This window comes from Saccostrea cucullata, unplaced genomic scaffold (genome assembly GCF_032062105.1).
Source record: "Saccostrea cucullata isolate Sc308-1 unplaced genomic scaffold, CSIRO_AGI_Scuc_v1 ctg1876, whole genome shotgun sequence".
Taxonomy (NCBI): domain Eukaryota; kingdom Metazoa; phylum Mollusca; class Bivalvia; order Ostreida; family Ostreidae; genus Saccostrea; species Saccostrea cuccullata.
In genome coordinates this window covers 242925-265000 of record NW_026929714.1, presented here as the reverse complement: position 1 = coordinate 265000, position 22076 = coordinate 242925, and the positions used below count along the sequence as shown (strand labels likewise).

General features: G+C 35.5%; 3 protein-coding genes across 5 annotated transcripts in view; 1 reads left to right on the top strand and 2 right to left on the bottom strand.

Moving 5' to 3' along the window:
- Positions 1 to 224: 224 nt before the first annotated feature.
- LOC134282004 (DNA repair protein complementing XP-A cells homolog) lies at positions 225 to 4163 on the bottom strand. Its single transcript, XM_062764443.1, has 7 exons — positions 3897 to 4163; positions 3554 to 3680; positions 2747 to 2850; positions 1944 to 2049; positions 1210 to 1375; positions 736 to 853; positions 225 to 584 (listed from the first exon to the last, which is right to left on the bottom strand). Exons 1-7 carry the CDS (start codon positions 3961 to 3963, stop codon positions 436 to 438), a joined length of 837 nt encoding a protein of 278 aa, XP_062620427.1. The 5' UTR covers positions 3964 to 4163; the 3' UTR covers positions 225 to 435.
- Positions 4164 to 4256: 93 nt separating this feature from the next.
- Positions 4257 to 22076, top strand: part of LOC134282003 (paired amphipathic helix protein Sin3a-like) — a 41106-nt gene continuing 23286 nt past the window's right edge. For 2 of the 3 annotated variants that reach the window (XR_009995205.1, XM_062764441.1), the window contains exons 1-20: positions 4257 to 4385; positions 5296 to 5342; positions 5621 to 5754; positions 6125 to 6266; positions 6688 to 6848; positions 7594 to 7789; positions 8013 to 8255; positions 8965 to 9051; positions 10744 to 10887; positions 11285 to 11437; positions 11833 to 11919; positions 12258 to 12376; positions 12652 to 12782; positions 13213 to 13310; positions 16016 to 16132; positions 16478 to 16635; positions 16903 to 16983; positions 18487 to 18670; positions 19044 to 19167; positions 19649 to 19753. Coding sequence is in view for 2 of the 3 variants with exons in the window: in XM_062764441.1 (XP_062620425.1) it covers positions 5334 to 5342; positions 5621 to 5754; positions 6125 to 6266; positions 6688 to 6848; positions 7594 to 7789; positions 8013 to 8255; positions 8965 to 9051; positions 10744 to 10887; positions 11285 to 11437; positions 11833 to 11919; positions 12258 to 12376; positions 12652 to 12782; positions 13213 to 13310; positions 16016 to 16132; positions 16478 to 16635; positions 16903 to 16983; positions 18487 to 18670; positions 19044 to 19167; positions 19649 to 19753 (2473 nt within the window). In the remaining variant the exon portion in view is untranslated. The remainder of the gene's footprint in view (positions 4386 to 5295; positions 5343 to 5620; positions 5755 to 6124; positions 6267 to 6687; positions 6849 to 7593; positions 7790 to 8012; positions 8256 to 8964; positions 9052 to 10743; positions 10888 to 11284; positions 11438 to 11832; positions 11920 to 12257; positions 12377 to 12651; positions 12783 to 13212; positions 13311 to 16015; positions 16133 to 16477; positions 16636 to 16902; positions 16984 to 18486; positions 18671 to 19043; positions 19168 to 19648; positions 19754 to 22076) is intronic. The other variant, XM_062764442.1, reaches the window with a different exon arrangement.
- Positions 13627 to 15805, bottom strand: LOC134281989 (uncharacterized). The gene is made up of 2 exons (XM_062764431.1): positions 14761 to 15805; positions 13627 to 14609 (listed from the first exon to the last, which is right to left on the bottom strand). Exons 1-2 carry the CDS (start codon positions 15059 to 15061, stop codon positions 14452 to 14454), a joined length of 459 nt encoding a protein of 152 aa, XP_062620415.1. The 5' UTR covers positions 15062 to 15805; the 3' UTR covers positions 13627 to 14451.

The following is a 22076-nucleotide window of genomic DNA, read 5'->3' as shown; positions in this document are numbered from 1 at the left end:
TCACTTGAGCTTTCAGCTCAGGTGAGCTAAAAATTGCTTACCCAGAAAAAAAATGCCCTTGATTTTTTATGATAAATCTCTATACCAAATCTCATTTCTGAATCAGTATCTACAACCTCTGCGAAGAAAATGAATGTAAACTTGATGGACACAGTAGTTCAAACGACCGAAAGACAGCAGCAAAGCAATATGCCTTTGAAGGAGGGCAAAATGACAATATTAACTGCAACTTATTATAAAATTCCTTTTGATAAGTGTACTGTTGACATTAGCACACAAAAGATCCTTACTACATGATATCAACAAACAATTACTTCTTTTTTGATCAAAGGTGAGATTCAAACAATTTCACAAATCAATAAATAATTCAAGGAGGATCCACACTGCATTTTGTATTCACATTTAATCAGTTTGTCCCACAAGTTTGTTTTTATCTCACATTTTCTCGTACGTCCTGACATGGCCACATTCACACGCGACGCTGTACATATCAGATTCCCCGTCATATGACTCGGGTCCGTACTCATGCTCGTGTGGTCCCGAGTTCACCTTCACTAAACTGCTTCTGACTGCAAGTCGTAATTCTGTAAACAATCAATCAATAAATAAATACATAGAGTAAATATTTGATAATTAAATTCAAAAATATTAATGAATGAATGTCTTAATGAATTAATGAATATAATGAAAATGTTTTTGCATCATCTATTTACAATTCTGCGTTCCATCACTGACCTTTGACTTTCTTGTCAAACTTTTTTCGTTTTGCGGTTTCCCTCTTTGTGGACCTCTGATCATGTGCTTTCTCCAGTCCCTCTTCTGACCCCCACACCTCCATAGCTCGGTCATATACCTGTTGAAATCATACACAGTGTAATTTTATACATGCGTAAAGGGAGACAACTCTATGTAAGTGCCATAAAATATATTAATTCATTCATTGACAAACTAATTAAGTTATGTGAAATGAGGTTTAAAAGTTTTTAAAAAAAAAAACATCAATTTTCATTGCATTAACTACATGGATTTATAAAATGAAGCAAATTCATTCAAGGAAGATGTAAAATTTCATGAATTAAGAGGAATTGTGTCAATTTTGTGTGATATTAAAAAAATTTTAATTATTAAAATAAAAATTTTGAAACAAAACAAAACCAAAAATAAAATTTTATTTTGGGCCAAACGCCATGACACTAAAAGGCAACTGACCTGAGGTTCATAGTATAACTTCATGTCTCCCCACCGAGGATTCCTGGGATTTTTGCGGATGATGAATTTGAGGGGTGGATCTCGGATTTCTAGATCTGAATCTTTTAGTAGGTATCTGTCCTTGGCTTCTGTTTTTGTCACCAGAGGGTGTTTCTCTGTGTCCTCTCTACAATAGAATTTAACAGTTACTGTAATTCATAAATTTTTCCATAAAATTATATATTATAGTAAATTAATTTAAAAGTCATATGCTTTCTCTACTTTATATGTATTTTATTGTAGATTGTACTGTTAAACCTCGTTAATCTCAAACCTGATATCTTGAATACTATGGGTATGTCAATTAGTTTTGGAAGGATAGTCTTTTTACCCTGGATACCTTTGGAATCCTCAGATATCTTGAACTTATCTTTTTTTTTTTTTTTTTTTTTGGTTCTCATTGAATTTGAGATAAAAAGGTTTGACTGCATGAATATACTGAATGAATATTCCACTCCAGATAAACTGTACATGTAATATTAGCTTTCAGATCTCTCAAATTATACTGCAGTTTGATACATCCTCTAACAAGGCAAACAGGGGGGGGGGGGGGGGGGGCTGTTGAAAATCTAATGTATATTAAAATTGCCATGCTAATACTTTGTAATGAAATTTTTTATCCCTTCTGATTTAATCTAACAATTTGAAAGAAACTTTTTTAACTAAATATATGTGTTGTGGCTATAGATACTAACTTGCAGACATCACACACATTAACATTGTAGGTTGTCAGGAGCCAGGAGTCCATGAATTCTTTTCCACAGTCATCACAGAGCAAAGCATCCGACTCCAACACAGGACCTGGATTGATGTAAAACATAAAGGTGGAACATCAAAACAGTCAAATAAAAGATGAAGGATAACTGGAATCACATATTAAACAAGGCTCAATATATCCCCACAGTATAATGCACATATTTTCCAAACTTTGGAATTTCCATATGTAAAAGTCATACTGTTAAATCACATATTTTCCTGGGGTCAAATTTTTGTGGTTCGAGGAAAACATGTTGGTTCATGGGTATTTAATTTCATGGATGAAGAACTCTCAATAGTTGTGCACAGAAAATTTACGTTTCGTGGTGGACATGAATTCATGGGTCTCTACACACCTTGAAAACAACAAAAATTAAACCCCCACAAAATTTAGTGATTTCACAGTAGCTACATCATGATCATTTTTTTGAAAATTTGTGGATTATGAAAAAAAATACTTTGCAAGAATAGTGTGTTACTTTTTTCTACAATTTTATTAATTTTCCATCATAAATCTGTGAAAATAACAAATTATCAATAAGGTAAAATAAACTTGGAACAAAGTTAACTAAATAAATGAGAAAAAGAACATGTGAGCAAAAGCATTTTTCTAGAAGGGGGGCAATGTGTCCAATGAAGAAAATCAATACTATAATTATTGTAAAAATCCAAGAATTTTAGGTGAAAATTTCAAATTTACTAGAGTTTATACTTAACCCTGAACTCATGTCCTTGACCTTACCTAGTGGATGTTTGACCGCTGCCCTTTTAGCCTTTTCTTCTTCCTCCTCCTCTTCTTCCAGGAAGAAGCCTGCCCCGGTATCGATGGTGCGTGTCACCTTCTGTCTACAGCAGATAAGTTATATGAGTAAGTCTCACCACTAAAACAAATCAAACTTAAGTCTACTTATAACACTGACAGATCGATATAATAGATACATCAATATTGAAAGCAATTTGGCTTTTCTGACTCTACTGCATCCTTGCTTTCCAAAGCAAAATCTTGAGCTCTTGGAGATGTCAAAGCCCTCAGTCAGTTTCACTATGATTGAAAATATACAAGTATAGCAGATTGGTCTGATGTTATTTTCTAGTTTATTACTGATGTAATTTTGGAATCCTTTCAAATCATTTTAATAGTACATGTACCATATACAGTGTACTGATTTTCTCTGACAATACATTGTGTTTACTTTGACTCTGAACCTGTGTAAGGATTTTTAGCTAATCTGGTCATTCAATGAAGTAAAACTTTTTAGCTTGCTTGCAAATTGGATTGCCTGGGGAGTAAAGCCTATTTAACAGTATATACAGTGCTTACTTTGAATCTGTGGTTGTTTTAGGCTTTTTAGCTAGCCTGGATTGCCTGAGAAGTAAAGCTTATGTAGTCAGAAAGGATAAATGTGCAAAGAAAATAGTTTGCTGGACCAGGAATCGCACCTGGGACTCCAGCTGTAGTACTAGTCAGGTGCTCTAACCACTGAACTATCCTGGCCGATGCCCACAGTCCAGCCTAAATTCCTATATACACATATTTAAGAGTGCTTACTTTGGATCTGTGGCGGTGTAAGGCTTTTTAGCTAGCCTGGACTGCCTGAGCAGTAAAGCCTTTTGACGATTTCGTTCAACTCTTGCTTTCTGAGCAGCTGAAAATTTTCTATCTCCATCTTCATCACCTGTAAGCATATCATTAGAAAAAAAGTTTGTTTTTTTTAAATGTTAGCAGAAAATACAAGGATTTAAGTCTTGACCCCTAGAGCTCTTAGACAGATGCCCTAAAAACTGAGAATTTAGGGTTTTTGGTTGTACAGTTACATGCGGCTCTTTTTTTTTTTTTTTTTTTTTAGATGAAAATCAAATAAAAATAATTCAGAAACAACATGAATAAACACCTGTATTTGCTTTATCCCCAGTTTCGTCACAAGCTGATGAGGGTCCCGATCCTAGTACATCTGACATGATAAATGATGATTGCACAGTCAACGCATGTTATTCTACTTTCACTTCGTGAAATGTTATGCAATCTTGAGCCCAATTTTATAAAAAAAGAAAAAAAATGTCGATACTGTATAAAGTTATCTTGAACTGTAGAGCAATGGGTATCTTATTAAAAAGTACAAACTGGGTGACCGTCATAAATACTACTGAGTCTACTCATTTACATTTGAGATCCGCCTCTTTTTCTTTAGCGGAAGTCGAAGACAAAAAAAGCGTTGCCCACCTTTCAAACGCCTGCAACGACGATTTTCATTGGACGAGCATGGAAAAACCTTTCTGACATCACGATTGTGTAAAAATAGAAAAGTTTGTATTGATATTCGGAAGGGAATCCCAGAAGAACAATCCGACAAAAATCGCGATCATCGGTGTTTAAAACGAAGGTAAGATGTAATATATTTATTTTACACATTCCTTGTATCATCTTTCTACCATTATTTTATGCAATCGCCACTTTTTACTCATATAATTGTCATTTTCCCCACGTCAAATATTTGTTGATTTTTAACAACCTATAGGTCGTCTTGTTGCCAAACAGTGGCCTGGAATTTCTCATTTTACGGCTAATTTACATAACTATATTTCTTGATACATGTAAAAACTGATTCACAACATTCATGAACACAATATTTTTGTAGTATTATGCCTTGTACGCTAAGATTTGAGAAGGACTTAAGAAAATTCTTGTGTTATGGTCTATGGAAGGTAAAATGGACTCGCCCAAGCGGCTGTCTGCTTTAGCTTGGAACTTGCAACAAGTTTCATGTTAAAACTACATTTTATCTTCCAGTAAAACTATGAAAAGGATTCAGTTGGTTTTATTCATCAGAAAAAATTACATTGTGTCTTGATCTTCTTGTTAATTTCATATAATTTACGACAAAATCGAAACGTGTATCGGAACTCCTTGGTGCTAAGTTCCGAATGGCATGTTTTGAACTCCCCGATCAGTTTATTACAAATTTCTGCTTAAATTCTGGTTTACTTTTTATCTTATTCATGTAAAATATTTCATTTTGTCATAATCTTAAACAGTGCACCAGCTGCTTGTGCATTTATGACGTTGGTTCGGGAGAATTTGGCAAACATGCCGAAGTCAAATTCAGCGGGAATAATGGCGACTATTTTGTGTACACTGGGACAGTCTAAGTTTGATGTAAGGGGTGATAGGTTCCCATACATAGTGCATGTCAAAGTTTGTCAGAGGGTTAATGTATATACACACTACTTAACAAAACTATTTTTAAATTAAACTTGCACCTGACACTGAACGCATTTTATTTTAAATTTCAGGATCAGCTTCTTTTTCCTGCTGAAAATCTGGGCAGCTCATGAATACGGTAAGGTCAAATAAAAAAAAATTAAAGACTGATTCAAAAAAATTATTTGTTGTGTGCATCTTACATTTTTTCCTCCTAAGTTTTGCCTCTTGACAGTAGACACAGCTTTTTTATTATGCCTTAAAAAAAAAATATTAAAACAAACTTGGATGTCAGATCTTATTGTTTGATTTCTAACTATTAAAAAAAAAAATCTGTTTTTCAACATTTTGATATATATATGGCTTGTAAAAAATGGGTCAACCATTTTACGTTGCATGTTACTATAAATATTACAGCAGCCCAGGAGAGTTCCCCCAGGGGAGTCGCAGTATCCCAGAGTTATCGCCCCTTCAGCTCAACAGCGATTTGACATACCAGTGGGAGCGGCAGAAAACTTGGCACAAATTCAGTTTCCTATGCACAGCTTCCCGTACGTAATGGCAGCACTTGATAATTTATTTTCAATAATAAGAACATTTTACACCGATTCAGAAAAATTACAATTAATCTACAAGAGCAAAGCATATTTATAAAATGTTTCAAAGAAACACTTTATAAATATGCAGTAAAATCAGTAATATTTCAGTGATTAATTTCAATAATAGTGTTGTCCTTAAGAGGCCAGGGAATTCCCACCCCCACCTATAAAGGCATTTTCCTCCGCCACATTGTTTTGCCCCCTCCCTCCCTCCCCCCCCTTTCAACTCTTAATTGGGAAGAAACCCAAGACACCCTTCTACATTTATAATGTCCTCTTCTTTTTCAATTATGGAAAGCTCTTTCTGAATAAATATTTTCAGGACTACACAGTCACATGTTCATTCAAGCGGAATGCATCACCAACCGAATCCAGCATTGTCCGGTCACCACGGTCCACCGACAGGTCAAGGGTCAACCCAGCCCTCCATCCAGCAAGCACACTCCCAGGGGCAACCCCCGCAGGTAAGCTATTCTGAAGTTTGTTTTTTTTTCTTTTCACAATGAATTGATTAGAATTGCACCTCTTCAAAAGTGATAACTGTGTGAAGTATTTTGAGTTTCTTGCTTTCAATAATGATTTCCCACAAATTTTGCTTCTTGTGACAAGATATACGTGCCCTATTTCAGGCTAATTTGAAGCAGGTTTAGACTATTTATGATAGTTTCAATGCATTGACCTTTATGGTTCCTTGTAGCTAAGGTTTAAAATTCAACCTATGATCATTTCCACACCCAGTTTCATGTTTTCCTTTCCAGCCCCATTTGGTCTAGGTTTTGCATTATTTCCTGTGTTTTCAGGCAAAGCTCATCCTGCAATCTCTTTCAGTACCCATTTGGCCTTATTTGACTAAATTCTGTAATTTTAGCATATATTCTGTTTCAGGCCCACTCCGCTACCACTCAGGGTCAGCAGCAGCAGCAGTTCCAGAGACTGAAGGTAGAAGACGCGCTGTCCTATCTCGACCAAGTCAAGCTACAGTTCGGGAACCAGCCCCAGGTCTACAATGATTTCCTGGACATCATGAAAGAGTTCAAGTCACAAACGTAAGTACTACTACCAACTTAACAGTCTGTAGACTATATTGCATTTTGAGAATTTGATGATCACTTTTCCACACGGATAAGACAGTTGGATTGCATTTCGGTACTTAAAAATATTTGATTCCTTGTCTTTATATAGAGCCATTCATCAAAGTAATTCTGTTTGAGATATTTAGGGTACAATGCATAAAGAAAAATGGTTGGGACTTCCAAATGGCTTCAACACATCAGTGGTATTTGAGATGTTCGCTGTGTCAATGATCAAGATACTGATCTTTAACTTAAACATTTTTTTTGAGTTGGCTCGCGTAGCGAGATACTCCCTGTCGACATAGCCGTTTCAGAGCTGTAAAATTTTTCACGCATTCATCAAGGTGATCCATACGCCAAATATAATAGTTCTAGCAAAAAATGCTTTGGTTTGAGTGATTGTATAAACTTAAGAGGTAAAAACTGTATAAAATTTCATACTGTAACATTATTTATGCCTTCATGCTTTTAAAGAAATTTTTGATTAAATACCTGTACGATGTACAATTACTGCATATGAATATATGTTCAAGCATGTTAGGCGGATCTAATCTTCCCATCTGAAGTTTATTTATAATTGACCTAGAATACTCTCTAACACAAACACCTGCTGCTCTCATTAGCTGCAGCTAGTTGTTGTTGAAAATCTATTTTTAGAATCCCGATTTGCTGTGGGAATCTATAATCTAATTATACAGCTAATGTTTTTCTTTTTCAGAATTGACACCCCAGGAGTTATCAATCGAGTGTCCAACTTGTTCAAAGGCCATCCTGACCTGATTGTGGGCTTTAATACGTTCCTTCCCCCGGGCTACAAGATCGAGGTCCAGGCCAATGAGATCAGCGTCCACCAGCCGGGTCAGCAGACACTGTGTATCCCAACAAACACCCCAATCATGCTGCCCTCCGCCACGGTAAGTCTATAAATAAAACTACATGTAACTGTGGAAAACCCCTTAAAAACCCTACAAACACCCCAATCATGCTGCCCATGTATACATTTTGTACACTTGAGAAATATCATTAATTTGTTAGCAATTGATAACAAAATTCTCAAAATAAATACTGTAACTATCTCTGAATATATATTTAATCTAACTATCTAACTTCTATATCGGTTCACTGAATTGTTTTCAGCCAATGCCTGGGCATAAGTTAGACATGTTCTCCTTGCCCCAGAAGACGACCCCACCCCCGGCCCACATGCCCAGCACCCCCACCCACGGGTCCTCCCACCACTCCTACCATCAGTCGCCCCACCGTGGGGGATCAGAGCCGATGGGAGCCACCAACCAGAGCCACCAACCCCAGCCCCAGCAGCCCCAGGCCGGACAGCCGGTGGAGTTCAACCACGCCATCAACTACGTCAACAAAATCAAGGTAAGATTTCAACCTGTAGAATTTAATCACGCCATCAACTAGGTAAGATTACATATTTTCAGCTACAGCTCTTTATGTAAGCATTCATTCTTGACCGTTTTAAGATGAGTTCAGAGTCCAAAGAAAGCAGGGATTTTTCATACAAAAAAAAAGGCGTCAACGTTAACGCTTGTTCGGTACCAGTGAAAAAAAAATTACGCACAATATTTACAAAATTTGTGCAAGGCATGGATCTTAAGACATTTGCCAGTTTGAAATAGGCCTATATTTGTATAACAACAGGAATTGATAAAGCAAATATGATTTGGACTTATATACACCTGTAATAGTTTAAATTGACAGAATATAAGATATTTTGTTGAAAAATTTTCAGACAAGTGAAATTGAAGTTCAGACAAGTAAATGTCTTGGTCAATTGTCCGAATGGACAAGTAGAAAAAAAAAAGTTTATATAGAGCCCTGAAAAAATATTTCTCTTAAAAATGAATTTATAGTCTAACTTGAAACTTTATTAGAGAAAAAGAAAGAGGAAATAATTGAGAAATATAGCTGATTTTCATTTTGGGAATAGATCACGTAACCAGACCCAAATCACTGTAAAGTGGTTTTTGCTTGAAATTAAAACTAGACAAATCTTTCAACCGAAAATTGCTGTAATTACTATTAAATAACTAATATTAATACATTCTTAGTATTGTCTTGTTTACAGAATCGTTTCCAAGGCCAACCAGAGATCTATAAAGCGTTCCTGGAGATTCTACACACCTACCAGAAGGAACAACGGAACCTCAAAGAAGTGTGTATCAGTGAATTATTTACAGCAGTCAGTAAAATAATTCTATTTCATCATTTTGAGTAATTTCTACTTAAAATGAAATTTTTTCAAATTTTTATACGCCCGTCTTAAGACGGGACGTATTATGTTATAGGCTTCATGTCCGTCCGTCCGTCTGTCCATTCCTGTCCGGCTCATAACTTCAATACTATTAGGCCTAGGATTATCAAACTTTGTCAACTGATACTTCTTGGGTAGACGATGTGTCGCGCACAAAAAGTAGGAAAAGAAAATAAAAAAAAACAAAAAATTATGTACACACAAAAACAATGAGGTCGCTGTGACCTTTAATTAAGATGCTATGGCCAAATATGGAAAAATCCTGTCCGGCTCATAACTTGTAAACTATTAGACCTAGAACTATCAAACTTGGGAAATGTATACATCTTGGGTAGAAGGTGTGTCGCGACCTATTTCAAGGTCACTGTGACCTTTAATTTAAGTGAATTTTAAAAAAAAACTAAGTTTTTTAAATTTTGAATTTCATAATCCTAAAAAATGTAAAAATATATTTGTATCCTTATTAAAAAAGTGTTAAATCAAGAAAATACTTATTTTTTTCAGCATATACTTGACAGCAATCTATAACAAATATAATGTATGTTAGAGAAATCCCATGTCTCCCATGAGTGTAATTATCAAGCACTGGTCAAGAGTTTTGATAACAGAAAGTTGCATGTCAAATTAGAAAGAAATTAATGAGTTTAGTGTGAGGAGCAAACTGGAGAGCATCGATGTTATCTATAATATCCCTTTGGGAATTGGGCAGATGGGTAAGCCTGGTGGATTAAAAATAGCTCTTGTTGGCTAGCCTAATTTAAATGAATTTGATGAAAAGTAATTAACACTAATTTGATTTTGCATAATAAACTCATATGATATTATATAATATGATTAATCTAAAAAACTAATTTCAATGGATTGGAGTCAGCATGTCCATTTTCCATAGAAATCCCATATTTAAATCTTTCTGTCATTAAATGTTAAAAAAAAATCATTGAGTATTTTATATATTTTTAAAAATATTTTATGGTAGAGATCGAGTTCAGATTCATTCATGAGTAGACAAGCATCCAGTCAAAGATTAATTAATGAGTTCAATTTAGGGAGGCTAGCCAGCATCTTCTTATCTGTTACCCTTTGGGAATTAGAGTAAGAACTGCTGGTCAGTTATATAGCATATGTCATTTGATGGCCAGCATTTTATTTTTCAAAATTAATTTGGTATAGATTAAGTTTTTAAGACTACCGGTAATTTGATATTGTTTAATATGATGGGCATTCGACAAGGTCTAATACAACCAGTATAGAAATCTATCAATGATGCTATGATTAATGCCTACACCACAGGGGATGGATAAACAAATATTTTAAGGAATAGAAAAAATTATGGAAATTTTAGAATCAAGGTTGACATGATTTTCTTGCACTCTAAACCATTTAGTTAATTTTAATTTTTTGACGGGCGTATCATGCTGTGGCGTGGCACTTTATTCTTCATGGAATATTTTTTGGTTGGTACAATTCTGATTACAGTCAGGTAAATGTACCAGGTACCAGCAGATTTTGAAAGCCCTGATTTACAGCATTCATATAAATAACAGGATTAATATCATCATTATGAGTGATCTCCCTTTTGTTTTGTTCCTACAGGGAATAGTCTCCCCTGGCTGTAAGCCCCTGACTGAGGCTGAGGTCTACTCCCAGGTGGCCAAGCTGTTCCAGAACCAGGAAGACTTACTGGCCGAGTTTGGTCAATTTCTGCCCGACGCCAATGGGTCGTCATACGGAGGATATGTAAGTATTAAGCATGATGTGGCATCTTAAATGGAAATTGAACTCCTAAGGAGTTAGGTCAACTTATGGGGTTGGAGGGGGGTGTTAAAGACAAGTAAAAAGGAGATGAGACAAGAGGTAAAAGTCCAGTAACTGTACTTTATGTACAGGGAAAGTGTTGTGTGGAAAATGTTTATGGAGTGACATACCTTAGTAATGGAATTTATGACATTTATTTTGTCTGCATCCGTTGAAGGATACAAATAAGTCTTTGCACTATAATATGAGATATTGTTATTGCAGACCATGAATATTACCCTTCTTGGTGAAATATAGTAAATGTTGATAAAGTTAATGTTGAGATCAAATGATTAAAATTTCTTCAGACACAATTTACCTTGAATATTTTGTTTTACAGCTGAACATGTTACAGACTGACAGCTCCTCCCTGGGGGTCAGAAATGACCACTCCTCTACCGTCAAGAAACCTTCCCTGGGCAATAAAAGTCAGATGGGGAAGAGTGGAAATCAGCACAGACGACCCTCAGGCGGGCCTCAGCCCCCACAGAAGGTAAGGCTTGTCAGATAGTAAAATACAAGAGGTCCGAAATCACCAACAGAATGACAAAGTTACACAGTTTAGGATGAGGGCTTCAATAGGCTTTGCCTGCTGCCCAATCCCATTCACATTTATTTATGAATAAAATTTTATGTAGAAATAAAAAAAAACAAAGTTGCTAGGGATGTAGTATAGCACTTGTGGATGAGCGGGTGCATTCATAATGTAAATTATGCATGTGTGATCTATGTTGGGATTAATAATGCTTTTTATTATGGGATGCTCTGCTTTGTAGACAAAATGAAATTCTTAAATTTATTTGAAGCTTTGATGTTTTTATTTGAGCAAAAGGATTTGAGGACCATTATGATACCCGTATTTCATACTATTGATTTTTTTTTCATCAGAAACAGAGAACGGGAACCTTGAAAGACATCTCACTCGCTGAGGCCGGAAGATACGGAACTCTGAATGAGTTTGCCTTCTTTGATAAAGTGAGTGTTATGTGAATATCAGAGCCATGTTTAAAATTTTCTTTTGCTTTTAAAATGATTGGGATATTTTAAATATTTCTCAGGTAAAAGGTCAAGGCTAACAAAAATTTATTTACATATATTTAAAAAAATTCATGCATTTTCATAAAAGTGCAAAGAGAATTAAAATAAAAGAGAATACAGAATGAATATTATTATAAATGCATCTACTTGGAGACATTTACGATTTTAAAAAAGGGGTCTAAATTTAAGAATTTTGTACAATTTTTTAAAAGGACTTTGAGGGAAAAATAAAAAAAAAATTTAAACTAATTTTAATTCAAAACTTATTCCTTCAGGTGAGGAAGTTCCTGAAGCACCCTGAGGTTTACGAGAATTTCCTGCGATGTCTGGTTCTGTTTAACCAGGAGGTGATTTCCCGTACAGAGCTGGTCCAGCTGGTACAGACCTTCCTACAGTGAGTTACTGCTTAACAGTTTTATATTGATTTATGCATACAGTGTACATGTGTATAAACAGTATAGTCCTTGGAATTTTTTTAATGAAATCATGATATTCAAGTCAATAGTCCGTTATCTTTGTTTTATTTGAAATTAATTATAGAATTGTTGCATTTTACAAAGTTAAATACATTTAAATGTATTTATGCTGAGATTAAACATTAAAATCTATTTAAAAATTAATTGTTTTAGAACAAGACAATATTTAAAAACTTTTTTTTTCCTTCTGCAGGAGGTCCCCTGAGTTGTACAAGTGGTTTAAGGATTTCCTGGGATACAAGGAGTCGGGTGGTACCACAGAGGCAGTACCCCAAGGTGCCCTGGGGAAGGAGAGAGTCAGCGGGGAGCTGGCCATGGAAATAGGTCAGTGTTTATGGTAGTATTATCCTGGATTAAAACCAGCTGTACTGTTCTAATTGCCCTGAAGGTCAATGTTTATGATGGCGTTATCCTGAATTTAAAATTAGATGCACTGTTATTATCAACATGTATAACATTGTTTCATTTGGTGGTATTCAAAAAACTACACTGCTGACATAAAGTTATAACACCAAATTTATTCAAAATGTTACCAATAAATTGTGTCAGCTGTGTCATATAATACATGTACACAATCAGTATTGTAATGTGTAAATTGTTTCTGACCTAACTTTGACATATATTTATAAGAAAAAGTGATGTAATATAAGTCTCATCATAGTCTTCAGAGTTAGCTTCGTTTGCAATGTTGGTTAGTAAGTTTTACTGTGGAGAAGCTGAGCCTGTAATTATAATGATCCTCCCTCTGTTTCAGACTATGCCACATGTAAGAGGTACGGAGCCAGTTACAGAGCACTGCCCAAGTCCTACCCCCAGCCCAAGTGTTCAGGGCGGACCCCACTCTGTAGAGAGGTAACTACCGTAAATCTGGAAATTTTTACGTCGATTTATTTTTGCGAATTTGTGTCAGAAAGCTATAGATTAATTTTTATGCTTTTAATTTTTGCGAATTGTCACCAGCGCTAAAAATTAAATCACATATAATTCAATCACTTTATATTTTGAGTGTTTGCTAACCTTCGGAGATCGTTTATTACACCGCTTCCGATATCGTTGATTATTGTCGGCTCTGGAAGTAATTCTCATTAAATATCAATAAGATGTTATAGAATATGAGTTCTCAACACAAAAAGATGTAACATATTTGGTCGCAATAACCTTCACACTTCCGACTTTTGACTAACGATCCCGACTTTTAAATAATTTATTTGACTACCGGTATTGGATAATCAAATATAGAAATAAACTTAGAACCATAGAAAAAATAAAACAGTTTTATTAAAACAATTTTAAAAAATAGTTTTATTAAAAACCCGTGCAGTAATAAGAGCCAAATTAAAAATTAAACACAGCATTTTAAAAAAAAAAACATGCATGAAATCACGTACAGTTCTTAGGGCCTACAATAAAACATACATGTATGGTGAAATGCGTGTTTAAAAGATAGATCAAGATGATTCTAAAACACAAAATAAAAGATGGTTTATGACTTTTAAATACAAAAGTTCGTACTGTTAAAACGATAGGCACCTATCACACAGTCACTTTAAAAATTAAATGAGAGTCCCAGTGTGTCAGAAATGCCGGCTTTCTTAAACCCGTTAAACACCTTTTCTGGATTTCATTTTAGATAGGCGATGGATGAGTCGAGCCACTTGGCACTTAACGGTTTTAGAACGGACATCCCTAGGTTTATTTCTAGTTCACCCCCGGCTTGGAGTATGGTGGCCACCTTTTCCGCATACCACGTTTCGAATCGATCTTGCATATGATCCTTGACGATCTTCTGAACACTTAAATCCATTGGCTGGAGTTCAGAGGTGCAGTTAGGAGGGACATACACATATACGAGTCCAAGCTCTTTCATGCGGTCTCTAAATTCTTCTGACAGTTGTGCATTGAAAAAGTCTAGAATGATTAGGCCTTTTTGGCGCAGGGGAAGATCGAGCTCGTCGCGAACTTTACTAACGTATGGTACGATAATCTTATCCAGTTAGCGGAAACTTGTGTCCTTGTTTGCCCAGTGGTTTTCAGTATGGGTAATATCCCAGTCGTCGGGAAAGTTGTACTTGGCGTGGAACAAATCCGTTTTCCCCTTGTAAATGACCTGTGGTGGCAGGACATCCCCACTCAATGCCCCGGCCATAACACCTGTGTTAATGAAACCAACAAATATAAGAACAAAAGAAATATGCTAATAAGTGCGGTCATGTACAGATTGTATATTGCATTTGAGAGGTGTATTTGATTTAATTATTTAACTTGTAAATTATTTAATTTTAATGTCCAATCATTTCATTACCTGTGATTTCCCATTTGTCATCCAAGCCCACGATGTTTACTTTGTCACAGCCTTTCTCTGCCATTGTCCAACGACTCACGGGTAACAATTGAACGCCAGTGTGATCAAAGTTAATTATCAACTGTGGGGGGATCTTATATTTGGTAACAAGCTCATCGATTTTCTCATGAAACTTTGTTTTCAGTTCATTTAAGTTCTTTATTTCTGGTTTTGCTGTACTGCTTCCACGTCTTTTCACCATGTTCATCCGTTTCAAGATCGAAAGCGCCCATTGACGTGTTATTTCTATGCTCCCCCCCATTTTCTGTCAAGAGCGTCCTGTCCTCGGCCAAAATTACTCCCTTTGCTATGGCACGGGTGATTCTACTGTTTATAATTCCTCCAGCGTCGTGGATTTCTGTGACTAAGTCCTGTACTTTTTTGTTAAGGCTCTCACCCAACATAAGTGGCCGACCCCATTTTTTTCTTTGGGAGTTCCTCAACATCCATGTTTAGCTTTCTTTTCCGAACAGAGTTGTAGGTTTTCTTTAAATATCGAACAGTTTATTCCTTTTAAATTTAGATCACCGAAATATTTCAATGTTTTTGGAGTTCCGTTTTCGTCTGCAAACTTTGCCACTTTGGCGCGCATTTCGTCACTTAAAACTGTATAATTTCCGCGTTTTCTCTTCTTGGGCGTTTCATTGTAGACTTCGTTTAGTTCTTCATTGACTAGTTGACGAGCAATGGAGTTGTCCGTTTCTGTGTTTAAAAGCACTGGCCTCTCTTTTTTTGTAAAATAATTTAAAATAGACATGATGTCTTTCAATCGAATATATCGATTGTGAGTGAAGCCGTTCTCCACAGGCCGGGTTTATAAAACAGGTTTTCTTAATGAATACTACTTACGGACAACTGTTCACAGTGCTACATGTATGATTCGTGACTTGCCGTTGGGAATTTTTTGTTTACATTTTTTTTTTATTGTCGATTAATTTTTAAGAAAAATATTTTTGCGAATGCATGGCACGCGCAAATTTGCTAAAAATTTATCTACATTAAAAATTTCCAGATTTACGGTATTTAGAGACTTAAAATTAAAAAGAGGTTTTGTTTTTACACATAGAGATCTAAAAATCTTGTACAATTAGTACTTGCATTATTATATATTTGTTTTATTTTAGCTTATTCTCCCCTCCCTCTTCCGTCCCATCTTTTATACATGTACTTTCATAATGTAAACTGTTACTGACATCAGCTTTGTTTACCTATAAAGGTACTGAATGACACCTGGGTTTCCTTCCCTTCCTGGTCCGAGGATTCCACGTTTGTGACGTCACGGAAAACCCAGTACGAGGAGCATATCTACCGCTGTGAGGACGAGAGGTTTGAGGTAGGTTTTCAGGGGCTTCAGGGTTCAGTTATAAATAGGCCCTTTGAATGAGTCAGTATAAACTGAGGTCTTGATTTTTAGTTTATACTGGTACAAAAAAAAGTTCTTCACCACTTTTCAAAGGCCATAGTCTAAATTAGTAGTTCAGCAATTTGTGTGATCCAAATAAAATGTGTACTTTTTTTGAGGGAATGTAAAACAAAAAAATATATGCATATAATACAAATTTTTGGCACTTACACTGACTATTTCTTTAAAGCTTTAAAGGCTTCCCAGAAAAAGAAAATTGGAAAGTAAAAATTATTTAAAGTGATTTATGTTGACGCGGAAGCATGTCTGTTTTAGCTTGATGTTGTCGTGGAGACAAACTTGGCCACTATTCGTTGCCTGGAGGCAGTACAGAAGAAAATGAGTCGCATGAGCTCAGAGGAAGCTGCTAAATTCCGATTGGACAACTCCCTGGGCGGGTCATCTGATGTTCTACAGAGGAAATCCATACAGAGGTTAGGGAGGAGTGAATGTTTGTGTGGAAGGGAGTAGGGAATTTTCAAACTTTCAGATTAATAAATTTCATCACATTCCAAAGGTTAATTTGTATAAATATTTAGATAATAGAGAGAATTCATGAGAAAAAGAGAGAGAAGGGATGGTGGTGAAAGAGATCAAATATATTATTTAACTGTAGAGTTTTTTAAAAAGGGGGTAGGGGGAGATCTACACATTTCAGGGTATTAATAACAGTTGTGTTAAATGAACATTCTCTGTTGTAGAATATATGGAGACAAAGCTCCGGACATTATTGACGGTCTGAAGAAGAACCCTGTTGTAGCAGTACCTCTAGTTCTGAGGAGGTAAGGCCAAATAAAAAAAATAATAATTTAAGAGGTTAGCAAGGGGGATGTCACCTATGCACGTTTATTCAATGAAATTTTAGATGCAAAATATTTCATTTATGAAGGAAAGAGATCAGTTTCCATGCATCTCTTTGTGTAACCAGCAGTATACCAGACAATGGCCGATATCTGTTGGAAACCTGCCAATTTGTACCACATCTTAAACAGCTAATAAGAAATGAAGACAAAAGAGTGCCTGTTTAACATTAAATTTTGTAAAATTGCATATTTTCATGAGGTAAAGGTTTCATGGTTTGAGAGAAAAAAAACACTATTTGGCAGTCAGGGGTGTGATTGAAATCCATCATTTTTAAAAATGATGATTTTCAGTCATTAAATTGATTTTTAATAATGATGGAAATTCATCTTTTTCAGTCTTCACAACAATTCTTTTTCAGCACATGCCCTTCGGGCATGTATACCAATCATTTTAACCCAGCCCATTGAAATTTGTACATGCCCTACTCAAAATTCATTCATATAGCAGATATGATTGTGCATCAAAAACATAAGGTTATTATATTTACTATAAGGACAGTGTTTCTGTTTTTAAATTCTCTGAATCTAAAGTTTAAATTGTTTTCAGAGTTTTAAATCAATGGTCTGCCTGTCTGTCATTTTCTTATGTGTTTTTGTTCACAACTTTTGACTCGCATGCTGGTCATTTGTTGGCTCGCTTAGCTGAACTGAATTACATAGCAGTTTACGCGAATAACTGGGGTATGACAGAAGAAATGGCAAGTAAACATCGTGAATCGAAAAAAAAATTCACACATGCCCTTCGGGCATATAATTTGAGAATTTTCACATGCCCTCTGGTATATTTGCCAGGTCCCGGGCATGGGGCACCCAGGTTATTTCGAAGACGGCTTTTTTTTGTAAAATGATGAAAAACAGTCATTTCTATTTTGAAATTTATTTTAGAAATAGAGTTATCTCTGATATTAAAAATGACTGTTTTTCATCATTTTTTATCAAATTGTTAGGTCTGGGCGCACTTAATTATCTCATTAGTTTTACGGGGCGCACTAAATTATTTTGGTTTCAATTACTTGTCAAGATGTTTCTCTACACAAGGGTCTATGGCAGGATAGTGTACTATATCTAATTACTGTAGTAAATGGGATGGGAAAATTGACTTGAGAATGAAAATATGATGAAAAGACGTCATATTTACAAAAATCAGAAAATTGTGTACATTATATACTTAGAAGAAATGACCATTATCCATCATTTTCAAAAATGACTGATTTCAGTACCACCCCTGACTGTTTGGGGGGATTGGATTTAGTGGATGAAGAATTGTTTAGTAGTTGTGTATGTAAAATTTTACAGTTCATGGTTGACATGAATTTGTTGGTCTCTTCAAACCATGAAAACAAAGAAAATTACTCCCACAAAAATTAGTGATTTCACAGCACTCTGACTACATTTCAAAACAATTCATGTTTGAAATTTTAGATTGAAGGCCAAGGAGGAGGAGTGGCGTGAGGCCCAAAGGAACTTTAACAAGATTTGGAGAGAGCAGAATGAGAAGTACTATCTCAAGTCACTGGATCATCAGGGAATTAACTTCAAACAAAACGATGTCAAGGCCATCAGATCTAAAGGTCTCCTCAATGAGATAGAGACTATATATGATGAGGTGGGTCAAAGGTTATATTGAGGTTAAAGTTCAAAGTTAGGTTAACTTGAATTTACTCGGTATTGATTTTGGTAATGGACAATTGGGAATCTTTGAAGAAAAAATAGGGTTTGTGACTCTGTCATTTTGTCAGATGAAAAAAAATAAGTTGGATCAGAAGTGTTATTTGTTACTTCTGCACTGTAATACTAGAATTAATGAAGAAAAAACTAAGAGTTCTTTGAATAATAATTGCATATTTTTGATAAAAGTGTCCTTGAAAGATTTCTTTTTCCTTTGAGTAATTGTCTTAAGACATTTGAGAAGGAAAATTAAGTTAAATGATCAATTTTAAATTTATATCACCATTGTTTGTTTATATTTTGTATAACAGCGGTCAGAACAGGAGACTGAGAGTGCTGAAGCATTTAACCCCCACCTGAGTTACGTGTACAAGGACAGGTCTGTCATCGAGGACGCAGCCTCCCTCATCCTACATCACATGAAGAGACAAGCCGGTCAGTACTGATATGATAATAACCTTCTGTAGATTTCTAATCACACACAAGTATTTAGAGGTCATCTTTCACCAGATGCATCACCCACAAATTAAATTAATGTTATAATCATTATGTTGAAATCCATGCATAATCTCTTAGTCAACCATCAACTAGCAAATTATTGTTCTTGTTATTTGACGTGCAAGATTCAATTTGCAAAATAAAGTACTGGCAGAAAATGAGGAATCAAAAGTATTTACATGAAGGTTGACTATTACTTTCTTATGTGTTTGTAAATTGCACAACTGAAAGCTGAAAAGCCAAGAAAAAAAAGGATTTCACATACTGCATTAAAAATTCAATAGGAGGTGTTTTTCCAAAAATGATTTCAGAGATCAAGAAAATATAGCAAAACATTTTTATGAGCCCGAGAAAGATTGTCATAAAGTACATGTACATAAAATTCATATAAAAAGAAATCAATATTTTTGACTTATAGGAATTCACAAAGATGACAAACATAAGATCAAGCTGTTGTTACGTCAGCTGATACCGGATCTGTTCTTCATGCCGCGACAGGAAATGAGTGACGACGAAGAAGAAGGTACAGGGAGATAACTCTTACTCGTTCTAAAGTATCCTTAAGGGGACCGACTATAGTTTCCATTGCGCAATATTTTGCGCATCATAGTAAAATGAAGCGTATTTACTGTTTTAATGCAACTTTTTTTCGCTTAACTATTAAAATTAAACAAAATTAAGAAGTTATAGGTATAAAAATGTAATAACAATTTGATATAACTGATTTTTTAACCGATTTTGCAATTGATAGGTAGGTTGATGTCGTTGCAGTGTGTTTTTGACATTATGATAATCTATAGCTCTTAAAGAATGGGGTAATAAAAATATTATTATGCCCCCCTTCGAAGAAGGGAGGGCATATTGCTTTGCTGCTGTCCGTTGGTCTGTCGGTCGGTCTGTCGGTCCATTTAGTTTCCATTCATTTTCTTCACAACCGTTGCACATACTGAGATGGAATTTGGTATACAGGGTTATCAGGTAAATATCTAGGTTCAAGTTCTGTTTTGGGTACGATCACACCATTTTTAGCTCACCTCAATGAAGTTGGGTGAGCTTACTGTAAACCAACTTTAATTCGCGTGCGAGAAATTTTCGCGAAGTTCGCGAGAGCGTCTTCATCGCGAATATTTCTCGCCGCGAACCGGTCCTGTAAGTCTCTGTGCCTATTGACTACAAATCCAAAAAGGTTTGATCGCGAAAATTAATCGTCGTGAACTAGTTCATCCTTGATAAATCGCGAAATAAAGTAGTCGCGAATAAAAGTTGTTTTACAGTATGTAATACTCTCGGTGTCGGTGTCGGCATCCCAGGTTAAGGTTAAGTTTTTTGGAGCAGTTTTCTTTTTAAGTACTTCTATGTCCTATATTGATTAGACATGCATGGAAGATGGTTCTAGTGTGTTTCATTGTACCAGTCAAAGTTTCAGATGCTGCAATTTCAGCAAAGGAATGACCAGGTTAATGTTTTTGGAGCAGGTTAACATTTTTGGTGCAGTTTTTGGTGTAGGTTTCATTTCCAAGTAACTATGAGCCCTGTGTTGACCAAACTTGCATGTATGATACATCTAAGGATGCATACTACCGGGCTTGCTTCGGATGCTGAATCTGACCTACATTTTCCGGTTGAGTGAACAGGTTAAAGTTTTGGTGCAGGTTTCATTTCTAAGTAACTATGAGCCCTATGTTGACCAAACTTGCATGTATGATACATCTAAGGATGCATACTACCGAGCTTGCTTCGGATGCTGAATCTGACCTACATTTTCCGGTTGAGTGAACAGGTTAAAGTTTTCATCAAGAGATGAAAATTCTCAAATTTGCTTCAGATGCTGGATTTTGATTACATTTTCATGAAGAAGAACTTGTTTAAATTTTTTATGTAGGTCTATTTCAAAGTATCAGATCAAAATTGCTTAAATATTTTCATTTTTGGAATGTACACTTTTTGTTGGTTAATTGTGTGACTTTGCCTTACTTAAAGACAACATTCGTTGAGGTGAGCTCTGTAATCTTTGATTACCTATGTTTGACAAAGTTATGCCCCTTGGACTTGGAAAAATTCCACTTATTTGCAGTTTCCATTCATTTTCTTCGCAGGGGTTGCACAAATTGAAATGAAATTTAATATACAGATTTATGAGCTAAATATCTAGGTCAAGTTCTGTTTTGGGTGTGATCACACCATTTTTGACAGAGTTATGCCCCTTGGACTCAGAAAAATTCCACTTATTTGCAGTTTCCGTTCATTTTCTTCGCAAAGGTTGCACATATTGAAATGAAATGTAGTATACAGATATATCAGATAAATATCTAGATCAAGTTCTGTTTTGGGTACGATCACATCCTTTTTGATAGAGTTATGCCCCTTGGACTTAGAAAAATATTTGCCGTTTCATTCATTTTCTGCACATTTTCAAATGAAATTTAGTATACAGATGTTTCAGCTGAATATCTAAGTCAAGTTCTGTTTTTGGTACGATTGCACTATTTTAGACAGAGATATGCCCTTTGGGACTTAGGAAAAATCCAACTGGGGGGGAGGGGGGCATAAGTGTTTTACAAACATCTCTTGTTTAAGAAAAAGTAATAAACAAACGCTCTTGAAATTTAAAACATAAAAATTTGAGAATATTTCCATTTTTTAGCTTACCTGAGCCGAAGGCTCAAGTGAGCTTTTCTGATCACATTTTGTCCGGCGTCCGTCTGTCTGTCTGTAAACTTTTCACATTTCGACTTCTTATCAAGAACCGCTGGGCCAATTTCAACCAAACTTGCCACAAAGCATCCTTGGGTGAAGGGGATTCAAGTTTGTTCAAATGAAGGGCCACGCCCTCATTCAAGGGGAGA